The sequence below is a fragment of the Balaenoptera musculus genome, chromosome 2 (assembly GCF_009873245.2).
Source record: "Balaenoptera musculus isolate JJ_BM4_2016_0621 chromosome 2, mBalMus1.pri.v3, whole genome shotgun sequence".
NCBI lineage: Eukaryota > Metazoa > Chordata > Mammalia > Artiodactyla > Balaenopteridae > Balaenoptera > Balaenoptera musculus.
The window spans coordinates 130,221,142-130,237,308 of record NC_045786.1 but is presented as its reverse complement, the minus strand read 5'-3'; the positions used below and the strand labels follow the sequence as shown (position 1 = coordinate 130,237,308).

Here is a 16,167-nt window from a genome sequence, read left to right as displayed (position 1 = left end):
CGCCCAGCGACCTGGGTCGGGACCGCGCCGGGCGTGGGCGGGCCGGCGCAGGCGCAGTGTGGGAGCACGCCGAGCGCGGGAAGCGCCCTGCATTGGTGCTGCTACCCCACCGGTGCTGCTCCTCGTCGCCTTTCCTCAGTCGCGGAGCTTCGGTGAGTGCTCCCTCCCGCTGCCCGCGTGCGTGCGGCCCAACGAAGAGAAGTGTGTCCTCTTCACGGCTTAGTGTTGGACAGACCCATCCCTATTCCCTGTTTGTGCCCCTCGGGTGGGGGAAAAGGGGCTGCCGAGGGCGTGTCCCGCAGGAGACTAACCTCCCTTCTTCCTGTTCAGCCCCCGGCTTTTCTGTCCTTTAAAATAATACTAACTTTTATAAAACATTTTCAGATAGGTAAAGGAAAAAATGCCTGCTACACAGAAGCCGATGAGATATGGGCACACAGAGGGACACACAGATGTCTGTTTTGATGATTCTGGGAGGTAAGGTACTTTGAGAAACAAAAAGAACGTTTCAGGTGTGAACATTAGAACAGTTATTCTTGTATGTCATGTAAGCAGTTCTGCCTAAAATTACTCGTCCAAATAGAAAAAAGGTTGATATCTAAAACGGCACATAAATGTTCTTAGATTTACTGCTTAATTCGGACCAGCATGGCAGTTTTAGTATATCAAGAAAGGCAACAAGTGTGAAATCTTACTTCCAGAGGAGTTGGAATGATATGAGCTTTTCCCTACATTTCCCCTTTGTTCACTTCCTTTCTGCAGCTCACATTATCAGTTATTTTGTCCGAACGGTAGCTGCCTGCTTGTCAAATTTAGTGGCCCATTCTAACTTTTTGGTATTTTATCCTCCCTTGCGTTTTGTGATGCTCTTTCCTTTTTTAAATTGTTTTTAACTTTCTGACGGCTTTTTTTCTAATTTATTTCCTCTGCTTGATTCCTAAATGGTGATATTTTCTCAGGGTTATTCTAACCCCTGTGGAGGGGTATAATCAATAAACAATCTGTGCGAGGAATAGAAAAGAGTTTTATTTGAGCCAATCTGAGGACTATAGCCCAGGAGACACAGATTAAAGAAGCACTTGAATTGCATTCTGTCGGACTACAAAATGGGGGAGGCTTATAACAGCACCGACTGCAAAATTACATAAGTTGTTTGTGAGAATTATAATTGGAGTTGCAAGACGTAAGGGTGCTTGTTAAGTAAGGATTAGGGTCCAATATGATGCCTAGTTATAAGGGGAGACCTTGAGACCATAAGGTTGCAGTTGGCAGCTGCTCTCAGATATTGTTTTGAGAACCGCTGATGATATCCTTGAGTATGATACAGTTCAGAAAATTCAAGTTCTCAGTAATGCAGGAACGTGTCTAAAACCGTATCCATAGTGGCCACCCAGCTCCATATTGAATGCCTGAACGGTAGTTACTCCTTTTTGATTTTTAAGTGTATTCTTTTCTTTTATGGTTAAAGCAGGTGTATGGTGTATGTTTGACAGGCCATAAGACAGGCTGATCTGGTTAGCATAAGATTTAAGTTAAATCATGCATAAGCCACAGTGATTTCCCCATACCTCAATATGTGAATATTTTTTCCATCATCCCTTCTGTCTTTCTAAATCCCATTCCTGTGCAGTACTGTCCAGTTGTATGGCTTCTGCTGTCACTCCTATATTGATTCATTCATTGAACAAATATTTGCATGTCTACTCCCCTGGGGCTAGAGATACAATAGCGCAAACAAAGCACAGTCTTTTCCCTTATTGACCTTAAAGTCTCTGTAGATTGACAGACATGGAGTACAGATTAATCGCAAAAATAAATGTACATTTAGAATTACACTTAGAAATATTAAGTGATATATGCAGTGATAAGCATCTACGAGGGGAAGTTGGTCTAATTTGAGAAGGCAGGGAAGGCGTCTCTGAGGAAGTGTTTCTTCAGATGAGATCTGAAGATTGAGTTAGACATTCAGAAGTATAAAGAGATGGGTAATGGTGGCAGTGGGGTGGTGATGTTGGCATTCCAGGCAGAGGAAACACTCTGCAAAGTTCTAGTGGGGTTAGGGATCATGATATTCTCAAAGGACTGAAAGAAAGCTAGCCATGCTAAAGTGTAGAGAGTGATGAAAAGATTGGTGAGAGAGAAATTTGTGAAGGTAGGGAGTGGTCATCCTGTCCAAGGCCTTTTTGGCTTTATTAAGGAATCCTGTTTTTATCCTAAAAGCAGTAGGAAGGTATTAAAGATTTGAAGCAGAGAGACGTGATCAGTCTTGTTTTTGAAAAGATACATAGAGAATGAATTGGAAAAGGAGCAGGAATGGATGCAAAGAGACTATTAGGAGGTATCTGTATTAGTCTGGTTGAGTGTGATGGAAGCTTGGACTAGAGTAGACATGGGTATGGAGAAAGAGGATATATTTAGGAAATATTTAAAAGGTGAAATCAGTAGAATGGATCAGATATTAAAGATGAAGAAGAGGGAGGTTTCTGGCATAACATCTGCGTTTCTGGATATTTGGGGAAGTAATTGGCCATTAGGAGATAACCTGAAACATTTGGAGAGGAGCATATTTGAGAGGTAGAACAGGGAGTGGAGATTATGAGTTTGCATTTGAACCTAGTTAGTTAGTATAAGATTTCTTTGAGAAATCCAACTAGAGATGTAGACAGTTAAATGGGTCTAAAGATCAGAGAAGAAACTTGAGTTAGAAGATAGAAATCTACATCTTCAGCTGATACCTCCTGGAATTCAGGATTGAGGTACTGGCTGAAAATCTAAATGGGGGAGTTGTCAATATAAAAGTGATATTTAATGCTATGAACTTGGATGAAACCACCTAGGGAGGGAGTGAATGTATTTTTAAAAAAAGGTTCGAGGGCTAAACCCTGGGTACTCCAGAATATTTAGAGATTAAGTAAGAGAAGGAGGATCCAGCTAAAGAGAATAAGAAGGGATGGCTAGAAAAGTAGAAAACCAAGACACAAGAATGGTATCAGTAAGCCAAATATAAAGTATTTTAAGGAGGAGGAAATAATAAACTATGGCAAATGCTGCCTGTAGTGATATGGAGGCTATGGATGAGCTTGAGCTTTTTTTTTTTTTTTTTTTTTTTTTAAGAGTGTTAATAAAAGCTTTGTTGCAGTGGATTCAGGAGAATGGAAAGGGAGGAATTGGAGTTTTATGAGGATGACACTCAAAGAATGAGGGTAGTCGGATAGGAATGTGGAGTCAGGAAAGGTGATTTTTGTTTTAAGGTGAGAGAGATTACAGCATATATGTGAGTGGAGATGATCCAACAGAGAGGGATGATAAGCTGTTGTTAGAGTAGAAAGAGGGAAAATTGCTGGAGTGGTGTCTTTGAGTAGATGAGAGGAGCTACGATACAGTGAAAAGCAGGAGAGATTGGCCAAAGATAGGAACATGGTCAATTTTATAAGAAGAGGGAAGGAACACCTAGGAGGAATAGGGAGAACATGTGAATAATGTCTATAGATTGCTTCTGTATTCTGAGTGAAATAGGAAGTAAAGTCATTAGTCGAGAGTGGACAGGAGGTAGAGGTTTGAAGAAAGAGAAGTAGATATGAGATAGATGGTTAGTAGAGAGGGAAAGTTGAATGGACTAGGAAAATGTAATTGGATTGCAGGGCAGGACTAAAGACCTATTTCAAATTAGTGATCATGAATTTAAAGTGAGATCAAACAACCTGGTTATGTGTTTTCTCCAGTCCTATTTAGCTCTGTAAGTGCAAATTTATTAATAGGTAGAGAGTTGGATTTAACCAGGGTTCGGGTTTTTCCGGGTAAGTATGACAAAGTGAAAGAAGGGCAAGGGATTTGAGAGTAATGCAAAGGAGTGATTTTAATGACAGACTATGGAATCTAAACCAGATTAGGAGGGATGTGAGAATTTGAGGGAGTGAGAAACAGGGAAAGGTAGTTTCCATAGACTGTAGATCCTAATAGAATTTAAAAATTGTTGGAGTTAGGATATTAAGGGTATAAGATGAAACGATAAGTGATTAGAATGCTTGAATTTGAGATTATGAAGCAGTTGTAATGTTGGTAAAGACAGAATCTAGGCTGTAACCATGGGAGTCTGAGATGGGGTGGAGGACAAGATCGAGTGTCAGAAGGTTTCATCTACATGGTTATTGAAAATACTAAGAATTATGATAGGAATAGTGTTGTTAGAGAAGAAATAACAATGAGCCTTGTGCCAAAAATCTTTAGGGAGCAAGGGGGATTTCTCTTGAGGAATTTGTAGCTGGTCTGATGACAGTTTCAGGCCTTTTTTTTAAAAGAGAGAGTAGGGTGTGGCAGTAGAATGGAAGTGGTAATGAAGTGCAGGAAAGGCCCACCTCCAGATCCCAGAGGGATGTAGAAAAGAAATCAGCCACCACTTAAGAGGGCTGAAGAGGAAATGGTGTCCTCAGAGGAATGTTCAGAAAAAAGCTGATTTTGCTGGTGCCTGATGATGAAATCTCATGAGGCCCAGTGGAAGGGTTAGGGAGGGGTGGTCAGATTAGGGAAAGAACATTGCTGTGGGAGGATGGAGGATCCAGATAGTGAGAAATGCCTTGGTAATCATTGGCTTCTTAGAGTTATGTCATAAAGAGGATAAAGGCATGATAGAAGTAGTCCTTTGCTGGGGCTTCCCTGGTGGTCCAGTGGTTAAGACTTCACCTTCCAAGATGGGACTTCCCTGGTGGTCCAGTGGTTAAGACTTCACCTTCCAAGACGGGGGTGTGGGTTCGATCCCTGGCGGGGGAGCTAAGATCCCACATGCCTGCAGGCCAAAAAACCAAAACATAAAACATAAGCAATATTGTAACAAGCTCAATAAAGACTTTAGAACTGGTCCACATCAAAAAAAATTAAAAAAAAAAATTAGTCCTTTGCTCTGAAACTTACAGTGGATTTCTTAATTTATCACCTAAACCAGCACACCATTGAGAATGGGGAGAAGGATTTCACAATAATTAAAAGTACAGTTTTTTTTGAATTATTTTTTGATTGACAAATTATTCTGTTTTGGTAGGTCTGTAACATATTTCTGTTCAAAAACTATTTCAAAACAATTTTTCCTAAAAAAAATTTGACATTAAAACATTAAAAAAATTTTCTTTACATTGAATGTACAATCTAAACATTAACATAAGTAAAATAGTCATTCTTGGCACATATTCATGTACTTTAATCAATTTTTTTAGTCTGTCTAACATGATGTAGCTGATATTTTTCTGAAAAATGTTTTTTTCACTATACTATTATATTTATTTTTCTTATAAAACTGGCTGCAGTCTTCTTCAGAGTTGCATTTTATGGTTAATAAATTTGAAGTGAGACCTTCAGTTAATTCTTTTCTTTATATCATAATATTTTTCAATGAGAAAACACTCTTTTTTAGGTTCTCAATACCTGGTAAGCTTAGAGCAAATTCTACTAAATGGAAGAGTCTCAATTTTTAAAAATTTGCCTTACCTGAAATGGATAAGTATTTCACCTTCAGTATTTTTACAGGTTCTGTCTTTTCACCTGCTTTTAGAATACCCTTTTTCGATAGTAAGGCCTACAGTATTTTTAAAGACAAAATTCATCAAGTAAGTTCTCTCTACTCATGATTCCCTTGAATGTTTCACAAATTTTAAGCCTACTTCATTTCATTTTGGCACAGAACATAAATTTATATAATTAAAAAGAAGAGGTGTATCAAAAGATTGTTCCCAAAAGTCAAGATATTCCAAAGAGCAATCACAGAATTTCAAAATTAAGTCATTCACCATTTCACGTTTTTTTTTTTTTTAAAGCCTTGAAACTGCAGTCTTTTTTTTTTTTTTTTTTTTTTTAAGAAATTCACGGTCTTTTATTTATTTATTTATTTATTTATGACTGTGTTGAGTCTTCGTTTCTGTGCGAGGGCTTTCTCTAGTTGCGGCAAGTGGGGACCACTCTTCATCGCGGTGCGCGGGCCTCTCACCATCGCGGCCTCTCTTGTTGCGGAGCACAGGCTCCAGACGCGCAGGCTCAGTAATTGTGGCTCACGGGCCTAGTTGCTCCGCGGCATGTGGGATCTTCCCAGACCAGGGCTGGAACCCGTGTCCCCTGCATTGGCAGGCAGATTCTCAACCACTGCGCCACCAGGGAAGCCCCCATTTCACGTTTTAATATACAACTTGTTCAATTCTCATTTGCTTCTGTAGAGATTAAATTTCAGTGTCTCTTCTGTACAAGCTCTGCTATCATTAATTGCATTTCACTAAAAGCTTCAAAGGCTTAAGTTGAATACTCTGATTAAAGATTTCTAACTGATTTTGAACAAAATGAAACTAAGATTTAGAGAACTTGCTTCCAATAATAATAATAATACCATCATTATAAGACAGCTTTTATAGGATCACTCTTCAGACTCAAATATTTAAAAAATCTAATGGATGATAGGCAGCAGAGAAAGTATCGTCTTCAGTTGAAGTATTTTTGTGTATTTAACATCAGTTTGTTACAAAAATTTCATTCAGTTATTCTGGGTATAAATAAAATTATTTAAGAACTTGACAACTATGGCTTCTGTTTTGATTGGTACATTGTCACAATTCATTGGGCACAGTTATGAATTATAATTCCAATTCCAAGTACATTTGTGTTCCATAGATTTCTTTTTTTTTAACTGAAGTGTAGCTGATTTATAATGTTGTGCCAGTCCGTGCTGTACAGCAGTGACTCAGTTATACACGTATCAACATTCTTTTTTTTTATATTCTTTTCCATTATGGTTTATCACAGGACATTGAATATAGTTCCCTGTGCTATACAGTAGGACATAGATTTCTTAATTTAGTAAGAATATTGTTTTTACTACAGTGCTGTACTTTAGCAAAATATGTATTGTTACTATAAAAATTAAGAATTTTATGTTTAGCACTGAACTTTTCAAATGAAGTTAGATAGAACCCCCAGTAATGTCAGATATTTCAATTTCTATGGAATGAACTTCCAGAAGCTTTACTTTGTTTCCATGAACTGAAGGGAGAACCAAACCATTATAGGATATCTGACTGATTTTCTTTTTAAAACCTCTGATAACATTGATATAAAACCAGTATCATTTAACTGTGTGGAAAGTCTTTTTACTAAGGGAGACAACATATTGATAGCTATTACTTTACTTTTCATACTTGCACTAGAAAACTTAGAATGAAATATGAACAAAATTAATTTAAACAACTGTCATTTGTTTTAACACTGCTCTGTCCAATACAGTAGCTACTAGCCACATGTGGCTATTTAGGTTTAAATTAGTTAAAATTAGCTGAATTAAAAATTCAGTTCCTCAGTCACACTAGCCACATTTTAATTGCTTAGTAGCCAGATGTAGACCATTTCTATTATCTCAGAAAGTTTTGTTGAATAGCACTGAATTCTTATGAAAAGTCATGCTTGACAAGATGCAGACTCACTTTGTGCTACTGCAGAAGCAACGTTTTCAGGCAGTCTTGAGGTGACTACTACGTTATGAAGTAGATGCTGATGCTTCTTCAGGAGTTCTGTGTCTACTGACTTTGTTGTGGTTGGTGTTATTACCACACCCCCTCATGGTGAATGTCAACTAACATTTAGTTCAACTTATACTTTCATTATGAACTTTTCGAGAAGCAGAAATTTAGTGTTTAATTTTTTATTAAACATGTACTTGATGTATTTTTTTCCATCTCATTACTGAAAGGGTTTTGTTTTGTTTTTTTGCAAAATTTTGAAAACATAGCCAACAATAAAATTAATATGTAGTTACTTTTATTCCTACAGTAAATGACAAAACATTGTAGGAAGAATGTTCAGACTATTCCAAAAGCCCTTCAAAGGACTGCTTAACTCTATTTCTTCCATATATTTCTCATTAATTCCGCTATTATTTCATGGTAATTTCCCACTGGCGTCTCCATCTGGCACCTGTAACATCTCCCTCGGTGCACCTAGCTGATACACCAAATAGCCAGTAGGGACGGGGATATGAAATGCTCCTCCCATCACCACTGGAGATGGAAAGAAATTGCTCTTTCTAGGGGCTCATGTCTGACTCCAGTTATTTATCAGTTAACACCTATTGTCCTTGAAAGGAGGTGTTATGTTGCATCAAGAAAGGGTTGGAAAGGGAGAGATGGGTTATCACTGGTTGTCTTTCAGATTTACCTACATGTTGAGGTGAGAACACTATTCATTGCACATGCTATAGTACCAAACAAGATCATGGCAGAAGCTGGAAGTGCAAAGAAGTCTGTCAAACTCACCAATTTTGATGCAACTAATACTAATGTGTTTTAAAGTGAAAAATCAGGACGAATGCCAAACCAGCTGGATGCATAAATCAGGAACGTCCTGGGCAAACTGAGACTCATAGTCCTCTTATTTATTTCTTATAGAACCGAGACCAAGCTCCTTACTCTGGCCTTAAGGTCATCTTAAATAGGATGACCCCAATCTACTTTTTTTTCCCTCAATTTCCTGGCCTGCCTGCTCCATGTAAACTCCCCTATGCTTTGCTAAGTTCATATTTTGGTTCATGTAGTTTTGTCTGTTTGGAACTGTCCTTTTCACCAATCTCAGCATATCTACTCCTACCTGTCCTTTAATTTTCCAATGTAAATACTTTGCTTATGAACCCTTCTGATTTTCCAAGTGGGAATTAAGTTTTGTCTTCTGAACATCCATAGTTTTTTATATGGCTTCTCTTTGCCATTTACCTTTTTTAAATTATTATTTATTTATTTAGGCTGCACCAGGTCTTCACGCAGGACCTTTGTTGTGGCATGGGGGCTCTTAGTTGTGGCCTGCGGGTTTCTTAGTTGCAGCATGCAAACTCTTTAGTTGTGGTATGCATGCGGGATCTAGTTCCCTGACCAGGGATCGAACCTGGGGCCCCTGCATTGGGAGCGTGGAATCTTACCCACTGGACCATCAGGGAAGTCCCCCCATTTACCTTTTTTTTTTTTTTTTTTTTAAGTACCAATGTTTTATTTGGGTGATGCAAATACAGAGCATTGAGAGTGAGAAAAGGGACTCGACGCAAGGAAGAATGGGAGGCAATGCCAGGTGATAGGTTGAGTCTGCTTCATGACAAGCCTGGAAGAGGCGCAGAAGGTGTGTCCACTGGCTACTTGGGAGGTCTCCCCATTGGGAGAAATGGTGTCTTGCACCAGTTCAGGGAAGGGAGGGAAGAAGAGGGAATTTATCGGCCTGGATTTCTCCCGTCTCCCATTAGTCAAATGTTACCCCAGGAACACTAACTCTTCCACATTCCTGGGTTGCTAGTGGCTACTTGAGGTGCCAGATCCCATGTCCTGTGGGGGCATTCCATCCAAGTCTGGAAATGATGGGAGGAGACAAACCCTGGGCATGAGGCTGGTGAGTGCCGGAGAGAATCTGATTTTGTACATAAGATGTGTTCACAACAGTCCAGTACTGTTATTCTTTTACCAGAAGAGGGAACCTGGCATAATGATCAAAGACCTTTCCCAAAGTCACATGGCTAGTAAGTGGTAAATTCAGGATTTGAACATAGTCTGTCTCTGGAAACTGTCAAAGACCAAGATAAGGAACTTGGATTTTATGTAGCAGGCAAAGGAGAGTGGCTAAAGGGTTTCAAGCTGGGAGTGACATAAGATAAAGAGCTTTTTCTAAAGCTCCCAATCTACTTTGCTCCATCTTCCCATGTGGCTGAACTTGGCACAAAAGTAGGTGGCCCCAGAGATGTGAGGACATCCAAGACAGTTTTTGAGGGGCCCCGACTAGGTCCAGAGCTCATATGGGCTTCCACACTGTCTCATAATCTTTCTGTCTTCATCAAAGCCTACACCTATCAAAGAGACTAGCTGGTCAGAGGCAGACAGGATCTGGGCAGAGAAGCCAAAATGAGGGGAAGAGCAGATTGACCTAAAAACCAGGAGCAGGAGGAGGACCAGCCATATGTTCACTGTCAGCCGGAGGGTCTGGGGATGTTGGCACCCACATATGAGTCCTTTGGTGTTGCCTGAGATGGTCAGGTCTCATAAATTGTCGGCCGCACTGGTCACATTTATGTGGTCGGTATTTGGTGTGTATCCGAGTATGTCTTCTAAGTTCACTGGAACGGAAGAAGGACCAAGTACAGTCTTCCCACATGCATTTATAGGGCCTTTCACCTGTGTGTTTGCTTTGGTGACTCACGAGGTCGGAGTGCTTAGTATAAGCTTTTTCACAGTTCTCATAGTCGCAGCGGTAAGGCCTTGAAACTGGGGATCTCCTCCTGGGAGCCCTTTCTTGGGCCCCAGAGTACTGCTCCACTCTCCGTGGAGCAGGTAAGGGCTGCTTAGGTAGGAAGGGGTCTTCCTGGGAGACTGGCTGGCTCACAAAAGAGCCCTGGGATTCCAAAGCCAGCAATAATGGGGATACAGCTGGGGGCATCCCAAAGTTGTGGGGTTTCTAGGAGGCAACATCTGATCCAAAGAGGGGAGCATTGCCGGGGCCTCAGTGGAAGGCATGGTTGGATCCAATAATGTTTTAGGTTAAAGGGCCTCTGTTAGAAGTTACTGTTGGGAGGCCAGAATAAGGCATTGTTCACATTCTGATGTGGGACATCATTGGGATTCCACTGGCAGGTGAGACTGGCGGCCCCCTGGGGGGCATCCTTAGATTTCCACCAAAGGTTGGGGCCACCCCTGGAATCCTGGGCTCTCCTAAGGGCATCACCTGGGGCCCCTTGGAAATCATCATTCCTGGCTGGGAAGGAGACATTCCCTGAGTGTACATCATCTGGGAAGGAGTGAAAGTCACTTGAGGGCAGTAGCTCACACTGTGGTCAGGCAGCGACATACTGAAGTGTGGCCCCATTTCACTGGCATTCTGCCTGGGTGCCTCAGCAGAGACCAAGGCGATCCTCCCCAGCTCTGTGCACTGAGGAACATGTTGAATGCCTGATGGGCCATGGTTCCAAGAGGTGTGCACTCCACTGCTTCCGGGAGATGAAGACACGTCCAAGATGGACATTGACTTCTCAGTATCCTGAGTGGGAATGCTGTGGGCGGGTCTCTGTGAACTGGTGCAGAGCCACATGCCACTGGCTTAGGCCCTTGGCTCCCTGCTCCATCTTAACCTGGGATCAGTTGCACATCGAGACTCCACCATTTACCATTTTATTTTTGTATTTTTTTTTTTTTTTTTAATTTTTAATTTTATTTATTTATTTATTTATGGCTGTGTTGGGTCTTCGTTTCTGTGCGAGGGCTTTCTCCAATTGCGGCAAGTGGGGGTCACTCTTCATCGCGGTGTGCGGGCCTCTCACTATCGCGGCCTCTCCTGTTGCGGAGCACAGGCTCCAGACGCGCAGGCTCAGTAGTTGTGGCGCAGGGGCTTAGTTGCTCTGCAGCATGTGGGATCTTCCCAGACCAGGGCTCGAACCTGTGTCCCACGCATTGGCAGGCAGACTCTCAACCACTGTGCCACCAGGGAAGCCCTATTTTTGTATTTTATTTGCTTTTGTATGTGCCCAGAGAGGACACATACCGAATGAAGAAAAGCACTCAGAAAACAAGATTTGCAAGTTGACAGATTGCCATTTGAATAATCAGCTTTGGTTAATTGAGCTCTTCCATTCATCCATTTATTCATTCAACATTTATCAAAGCTTCTATTTGTCAGAGACTACTTTGTGCTAGAGACACAATGGTAAGCAAAGTAGACCTGGTCCCTGTTGTTACAGAGATTACATTCATTTTTCTTACATTGTTACAAATATATAAGGAATTTTATGCCAAGGAGAAACTGTAGAAAGCATAAACTTACCTTTCATTTTACAGAATAGGAGGTTAACAGTCCTTGTTATTGAGGTTTATGTATGAAAAATGAGGAAACATATTGGCTAATACCTTGATTTTATTAGAAAAGAGATAAAGTAGCATTCCAGAAAAATTAATAAGCCTAAAACTGGGTGACTTTATAACGAGTGTGTTTCCTTCACAGTTGTATTGTAACTTGTGGAAGTGATGGTGATGTGAGGATTTGGGAAGACTTGGATGATGATGATCCTAAGTCCATTAATGTTGGAGAAAAAGCATATTCATGTGCTTTGAAGGTATTAAAACAATTACAGCAACTGATATGAAATGATACTGCCATGTGATGTTTTATACTTGGATGAAAAATATTTTTATAGAAGTTTTGAATACAGATAAACTTTTTCGTTTTTCTTATGAAATAATAATATTTAAAAATGTGTAATAATGCCATAATTTGCCCAAAACTTTTACAGGTAAAATCTGAATGGTTTATTAAAGGTGATTAATGGATAGTAATGATGAGCCAATTAAAATATATGCAGGAAATTATACTTTATCTTTTAAGAGATTTAAATGTATCTTTTTTTTTCTTTGAAAGAAAACTCAGTGCAGTTTCAGATTTCTAGCTCACTAATTCAGATAACTTGAGGAATTGTACTGGAAAAAAGGACTGTTTCATTAACTTTTTCAAGATACATACTTATTTCACATTTCTAATGTTTTATGTAATGTAAATATAGGAATGAGATGTAGGTTACTTGGAGAATGGAGATATGTTTTCAGAAGGACTTCGCAAACTAAGTATCTAACCTTTTTATTTGTGATGAATTTTAAGTTGCGTGTATTGTATTTGGATAGGAAAAAAAAATCTTTCTACAGAATTCATATTTTTTTCAAACCCAGACTCATTAAGGTAGATGAGATGGTCTTTAGATACTTTTTTTTAAATGGTCATATATAATGGAAAATGTATTCGCAGGAGAAAAAATATAAATGACTAATGTACATTAAATATGAGCTAAATCTCACTAATGAGCAAAGAAATGCAAATTAAACAATTGGATTTTTTTTCCTGTAAGATTGACAAGGATGAAAAATATTCCTGATCCCAGTAATAGTGAGGGCTTGGAGAAGTATTTATAAAGGAAAAACAACTCTTCTCCTGTGTTTCTCCTTTACTCTCACACTACCATGCTCACAGCACTTCTGACACCAGATATATGGGTTTTTCCCCATATCAATAAGTTCTTTGCAATACTGGGTGTCCTACAGTTCAGTTCAATTTTGACATTAACTGGAGTTAGCTCAGACCTCACGGGTTAAGGTCTCAGTCTCACGAGACTATCCCCCACTTCAGACACCAGTCGCAAGTATTAGGTCCCCATATTACCTACAACTTCTGTTCAGCTTGGCTGCAAATGTGGATTTCCATGACCCCCTCCTTGGATAAGATCATTTGCTAGAACAGCTCACAGAAATCAGGGAAATACGTTTACCAGTTTATTACATAATAAAGGATACAGATGAACAGCCAGATGAAGAGAACATGGGGTGAGGTCTGGAGAATGGAGATGTGGAGTTGGGGTGCACCACCAACCTGGAAGCTCCTTGAACCCCATGTTATTGGGATTTTTATGGAGGCTCATCACATGGGCATGACTGATTATTAACTTCATTTCCAGCCCCTCTCCCCTTCCTGGATGATAGGGGTGTGGGACTGAAAGTTCCAAGCTTCTGATCATGACTTGATCTTTCTGGTGACCAGCCACCATCCTGAAGCTATCCAGGAGCCCACCAAGATGCACCTCATTAGAACAAAAGACATTCCTGTCACCCAGAAGGTTCCAAGGGATTTGGGAGCTTTGTGTCAGGAATCAGTCAAAGACCAAATTTTGGAACAAAAGATGCTCCTGGTGCTCTTATCACTTAGGACAGTTCAAGGGTTTTAGGAGCTCTGTGCCAGGAACTGAGGGTAGAGACCAATATATATTTTCTGTTTCACAGTATTTTCACACAACAGTTGCTGGAAGTATAACTGATGAACTTGTTTTGGAATAAATTGATATGATGTATCAGTTAGAATGCACACAGTCATTTCTGGCTATTTACCCTAAGGAAGTACACACATTCATTTGTGTGGACACGAATATTAGTAAAACCATTGTTTATAATAGCAAAAGAAACAATTGAAGTGTCCCTGAATAGAGAATACATTTTATATATTTTGGTAGTCATATAATGTAATACTATGCAGCCACTAAAAAAATGTGGGAGTGCTGTATACCTTCATTTGGAAAGATGTTTACAGTTAATTGAAAAAATGAAAAATAGAGTTTCATAACAGTCATACAGAATAGTCTTATGTTTGTTAAAATAAAGGATTTAAGTACACAAATATCTGTAATTTGCATATGTATAGAATAAAGTTAAAAAGACTTAACCCCAACATGTTAATGGAAATTACTTCTCAAGAGTAGGGAAACTCACTGTCTGCTCAGGACAGTTTCGTATTTTTTTTTCTACAATAAGTATGTACTGCTTTTGTATACGAAAAAGACTTTAAAGAAGAAAAAAATGAAAGTGGGCTTATGGTAGTTTCCTAGGGCTACGGTAGCAGGTACCTGGGCTTAGGATTTAGACATGTCTTTTAGGGGCCACTATTCAACCGACTACAAGGCTCATATTCAGTGCTAAAATGTTTGGCTTTAGGAATGGAGTTTACAGTTCTTCAATGAAATGATGTTACCAAATAGCCATGCAAAGTTGACAATTTCATTTAAAGCCTAATTGCTTATAAATACGTACTTTATGGATTCAGTGGTATAGGGAAGTACAATTAGGTGCTTTATTTGAGAACAAAGCAGAAAAAAAATCACCCTCCAAAATAGTGAAACTGGGATATATCAACATATTTGTAGGTAGTAATAGTTAACGCTTGCATAGTATTTTACGTTGTCTTTAACAAAGGTAAGGAGAGGTACGTGGAATTATCTCCATTTTATTCTTGGGAAAATCAAAGCTCAGAGGAAAGTCAAATGACATAGTAAGGAACACAGTGGGCCCAAGTCATCCTGTGCTGGGTTCCATTCCTCCCTATCTACCAGGGAGAAGAATAGTCTGACCAGATCCAGACCACAGCTCTGATCCTTTGCATGGTTTCTTTTTTAAAAATTTTTGCTACGTACACTGGTAGTGATTTGATTTCCCAGAAGGTTTGTATGAAAATGACTTCAAAGCAAGGCCTTTTATTCAGGTCTCCCAGGTGAGTTAGTGCAGTTATATACTTTAACATTTTCACATGAATAGAGGGCTAGTTAACGTTTTGTTAAAGAATTACCAAGATTCTTCACTAGAGCTAACTGAGGATGCTTAGTCAGTATTCTACGAAGAAATCTGTCTGCGAAGTGAAGCACAGCCAAGGTTGCAAAATTTCTGTACATGCACACAAATAAATAGTTGGTGTTTCTGCAGTATTGCCAAAGAACACTTAGCAGCATCAGTGTTGTATTGAGTTGGTTATAGCTTTTTGTTGATTCTCTTCTGGTTTTCACATTTAAATTGTTGTTAGCTTAACTTCAACATTGTGAATTTAGTTTATTATGAATTTAATTATATACAGTAGTTGCAATGTAGGCATAAACAGTATTTTTCACCAGTTTTCCAATAATTGAACTTGAAGGTGTTTATCACAGTTCAAGTTTGAATCATCTATACTGTTATTTGAACAGATGTATACATTTCCCCAAATATTGCTATATGGTAACATGTCATTGTATTACCAGGTTCTTTTCCCATTAGAAAGGGAGCAGACGCTGTAGATAAGCTAAGGGTCCTAAGTGCGCAAATACGGCTGAGACCTATTGCTATAGGGTAAAGTATGTTCATTAACAAACTTGAGTAGTTTGTTTCCTTTGGTAGTTATCATTTAATATAAATTAATAAATTGACCATATGATATATCGAATTGTGTATGAGGTTGGTAGACTATGATTTAGTCCATCAGGACTTAATTCCTCTTGGGTAAGTAATAAAATTAAGGTGGTAGGGCAGATCCCTGACCGTTTATGATTCTTAGCTGAAAGCTGTGCAGAACAACGGTGTTTGCAGATCATTTTCGGATCCTAAAACTTTCTATTTATTTAGTGTTTTTAAAACACTAAATAAACACTGCGCTTCCACTGCAGGGGGCACAGGTTCGATCCCTGGTTGGGGAACTAAGATTCCGCATGCCCTGCAGTACGCCAAAAAAAAAAAAAAAAAAAAAGGAGCCATGGATTCATGGATTCGCATTTAGACTTTACCCTACTCTGAAAAGACATCTAATGATTGTTTTCTGGAAACACAGGGCAATACTAATAGTGTCCAT

The 16,167-nt window shown here is 39.3% G+C and overlaps 1 protein-coding gene across 1 annotated transcript in view; it reads left to right on the top strand.

The window, feature by feature from the left end:
- The first annotated feature begins 30 nt into the window (after positions 1 to 30).
- WDHD1 (WD repeat and HMG-box DNA binding protein 1) overlaps positions 31 to 16,167 on the top strand; it is a 62,301-nt gene continuing 46,164 nt past the window's right edge. The window contains exons 1-3 of the mRNA XM_036840117.1: positions 31 to 152; positions 385 to 477; positions 11,986 to 12,097. Of these exons, the coding sequence (XP_036696012.1) occupies positions 401 to 477; positions 11,986 to 12,097 (189 nt within the window). The 5' untranslated portion in view covers positions 31 to 152; positions 385 to 400. The remainder of the gene's footprint in view (positions 153 to 384; positions 478 to 11,985; positions 12,098 to 16,167) is intronic.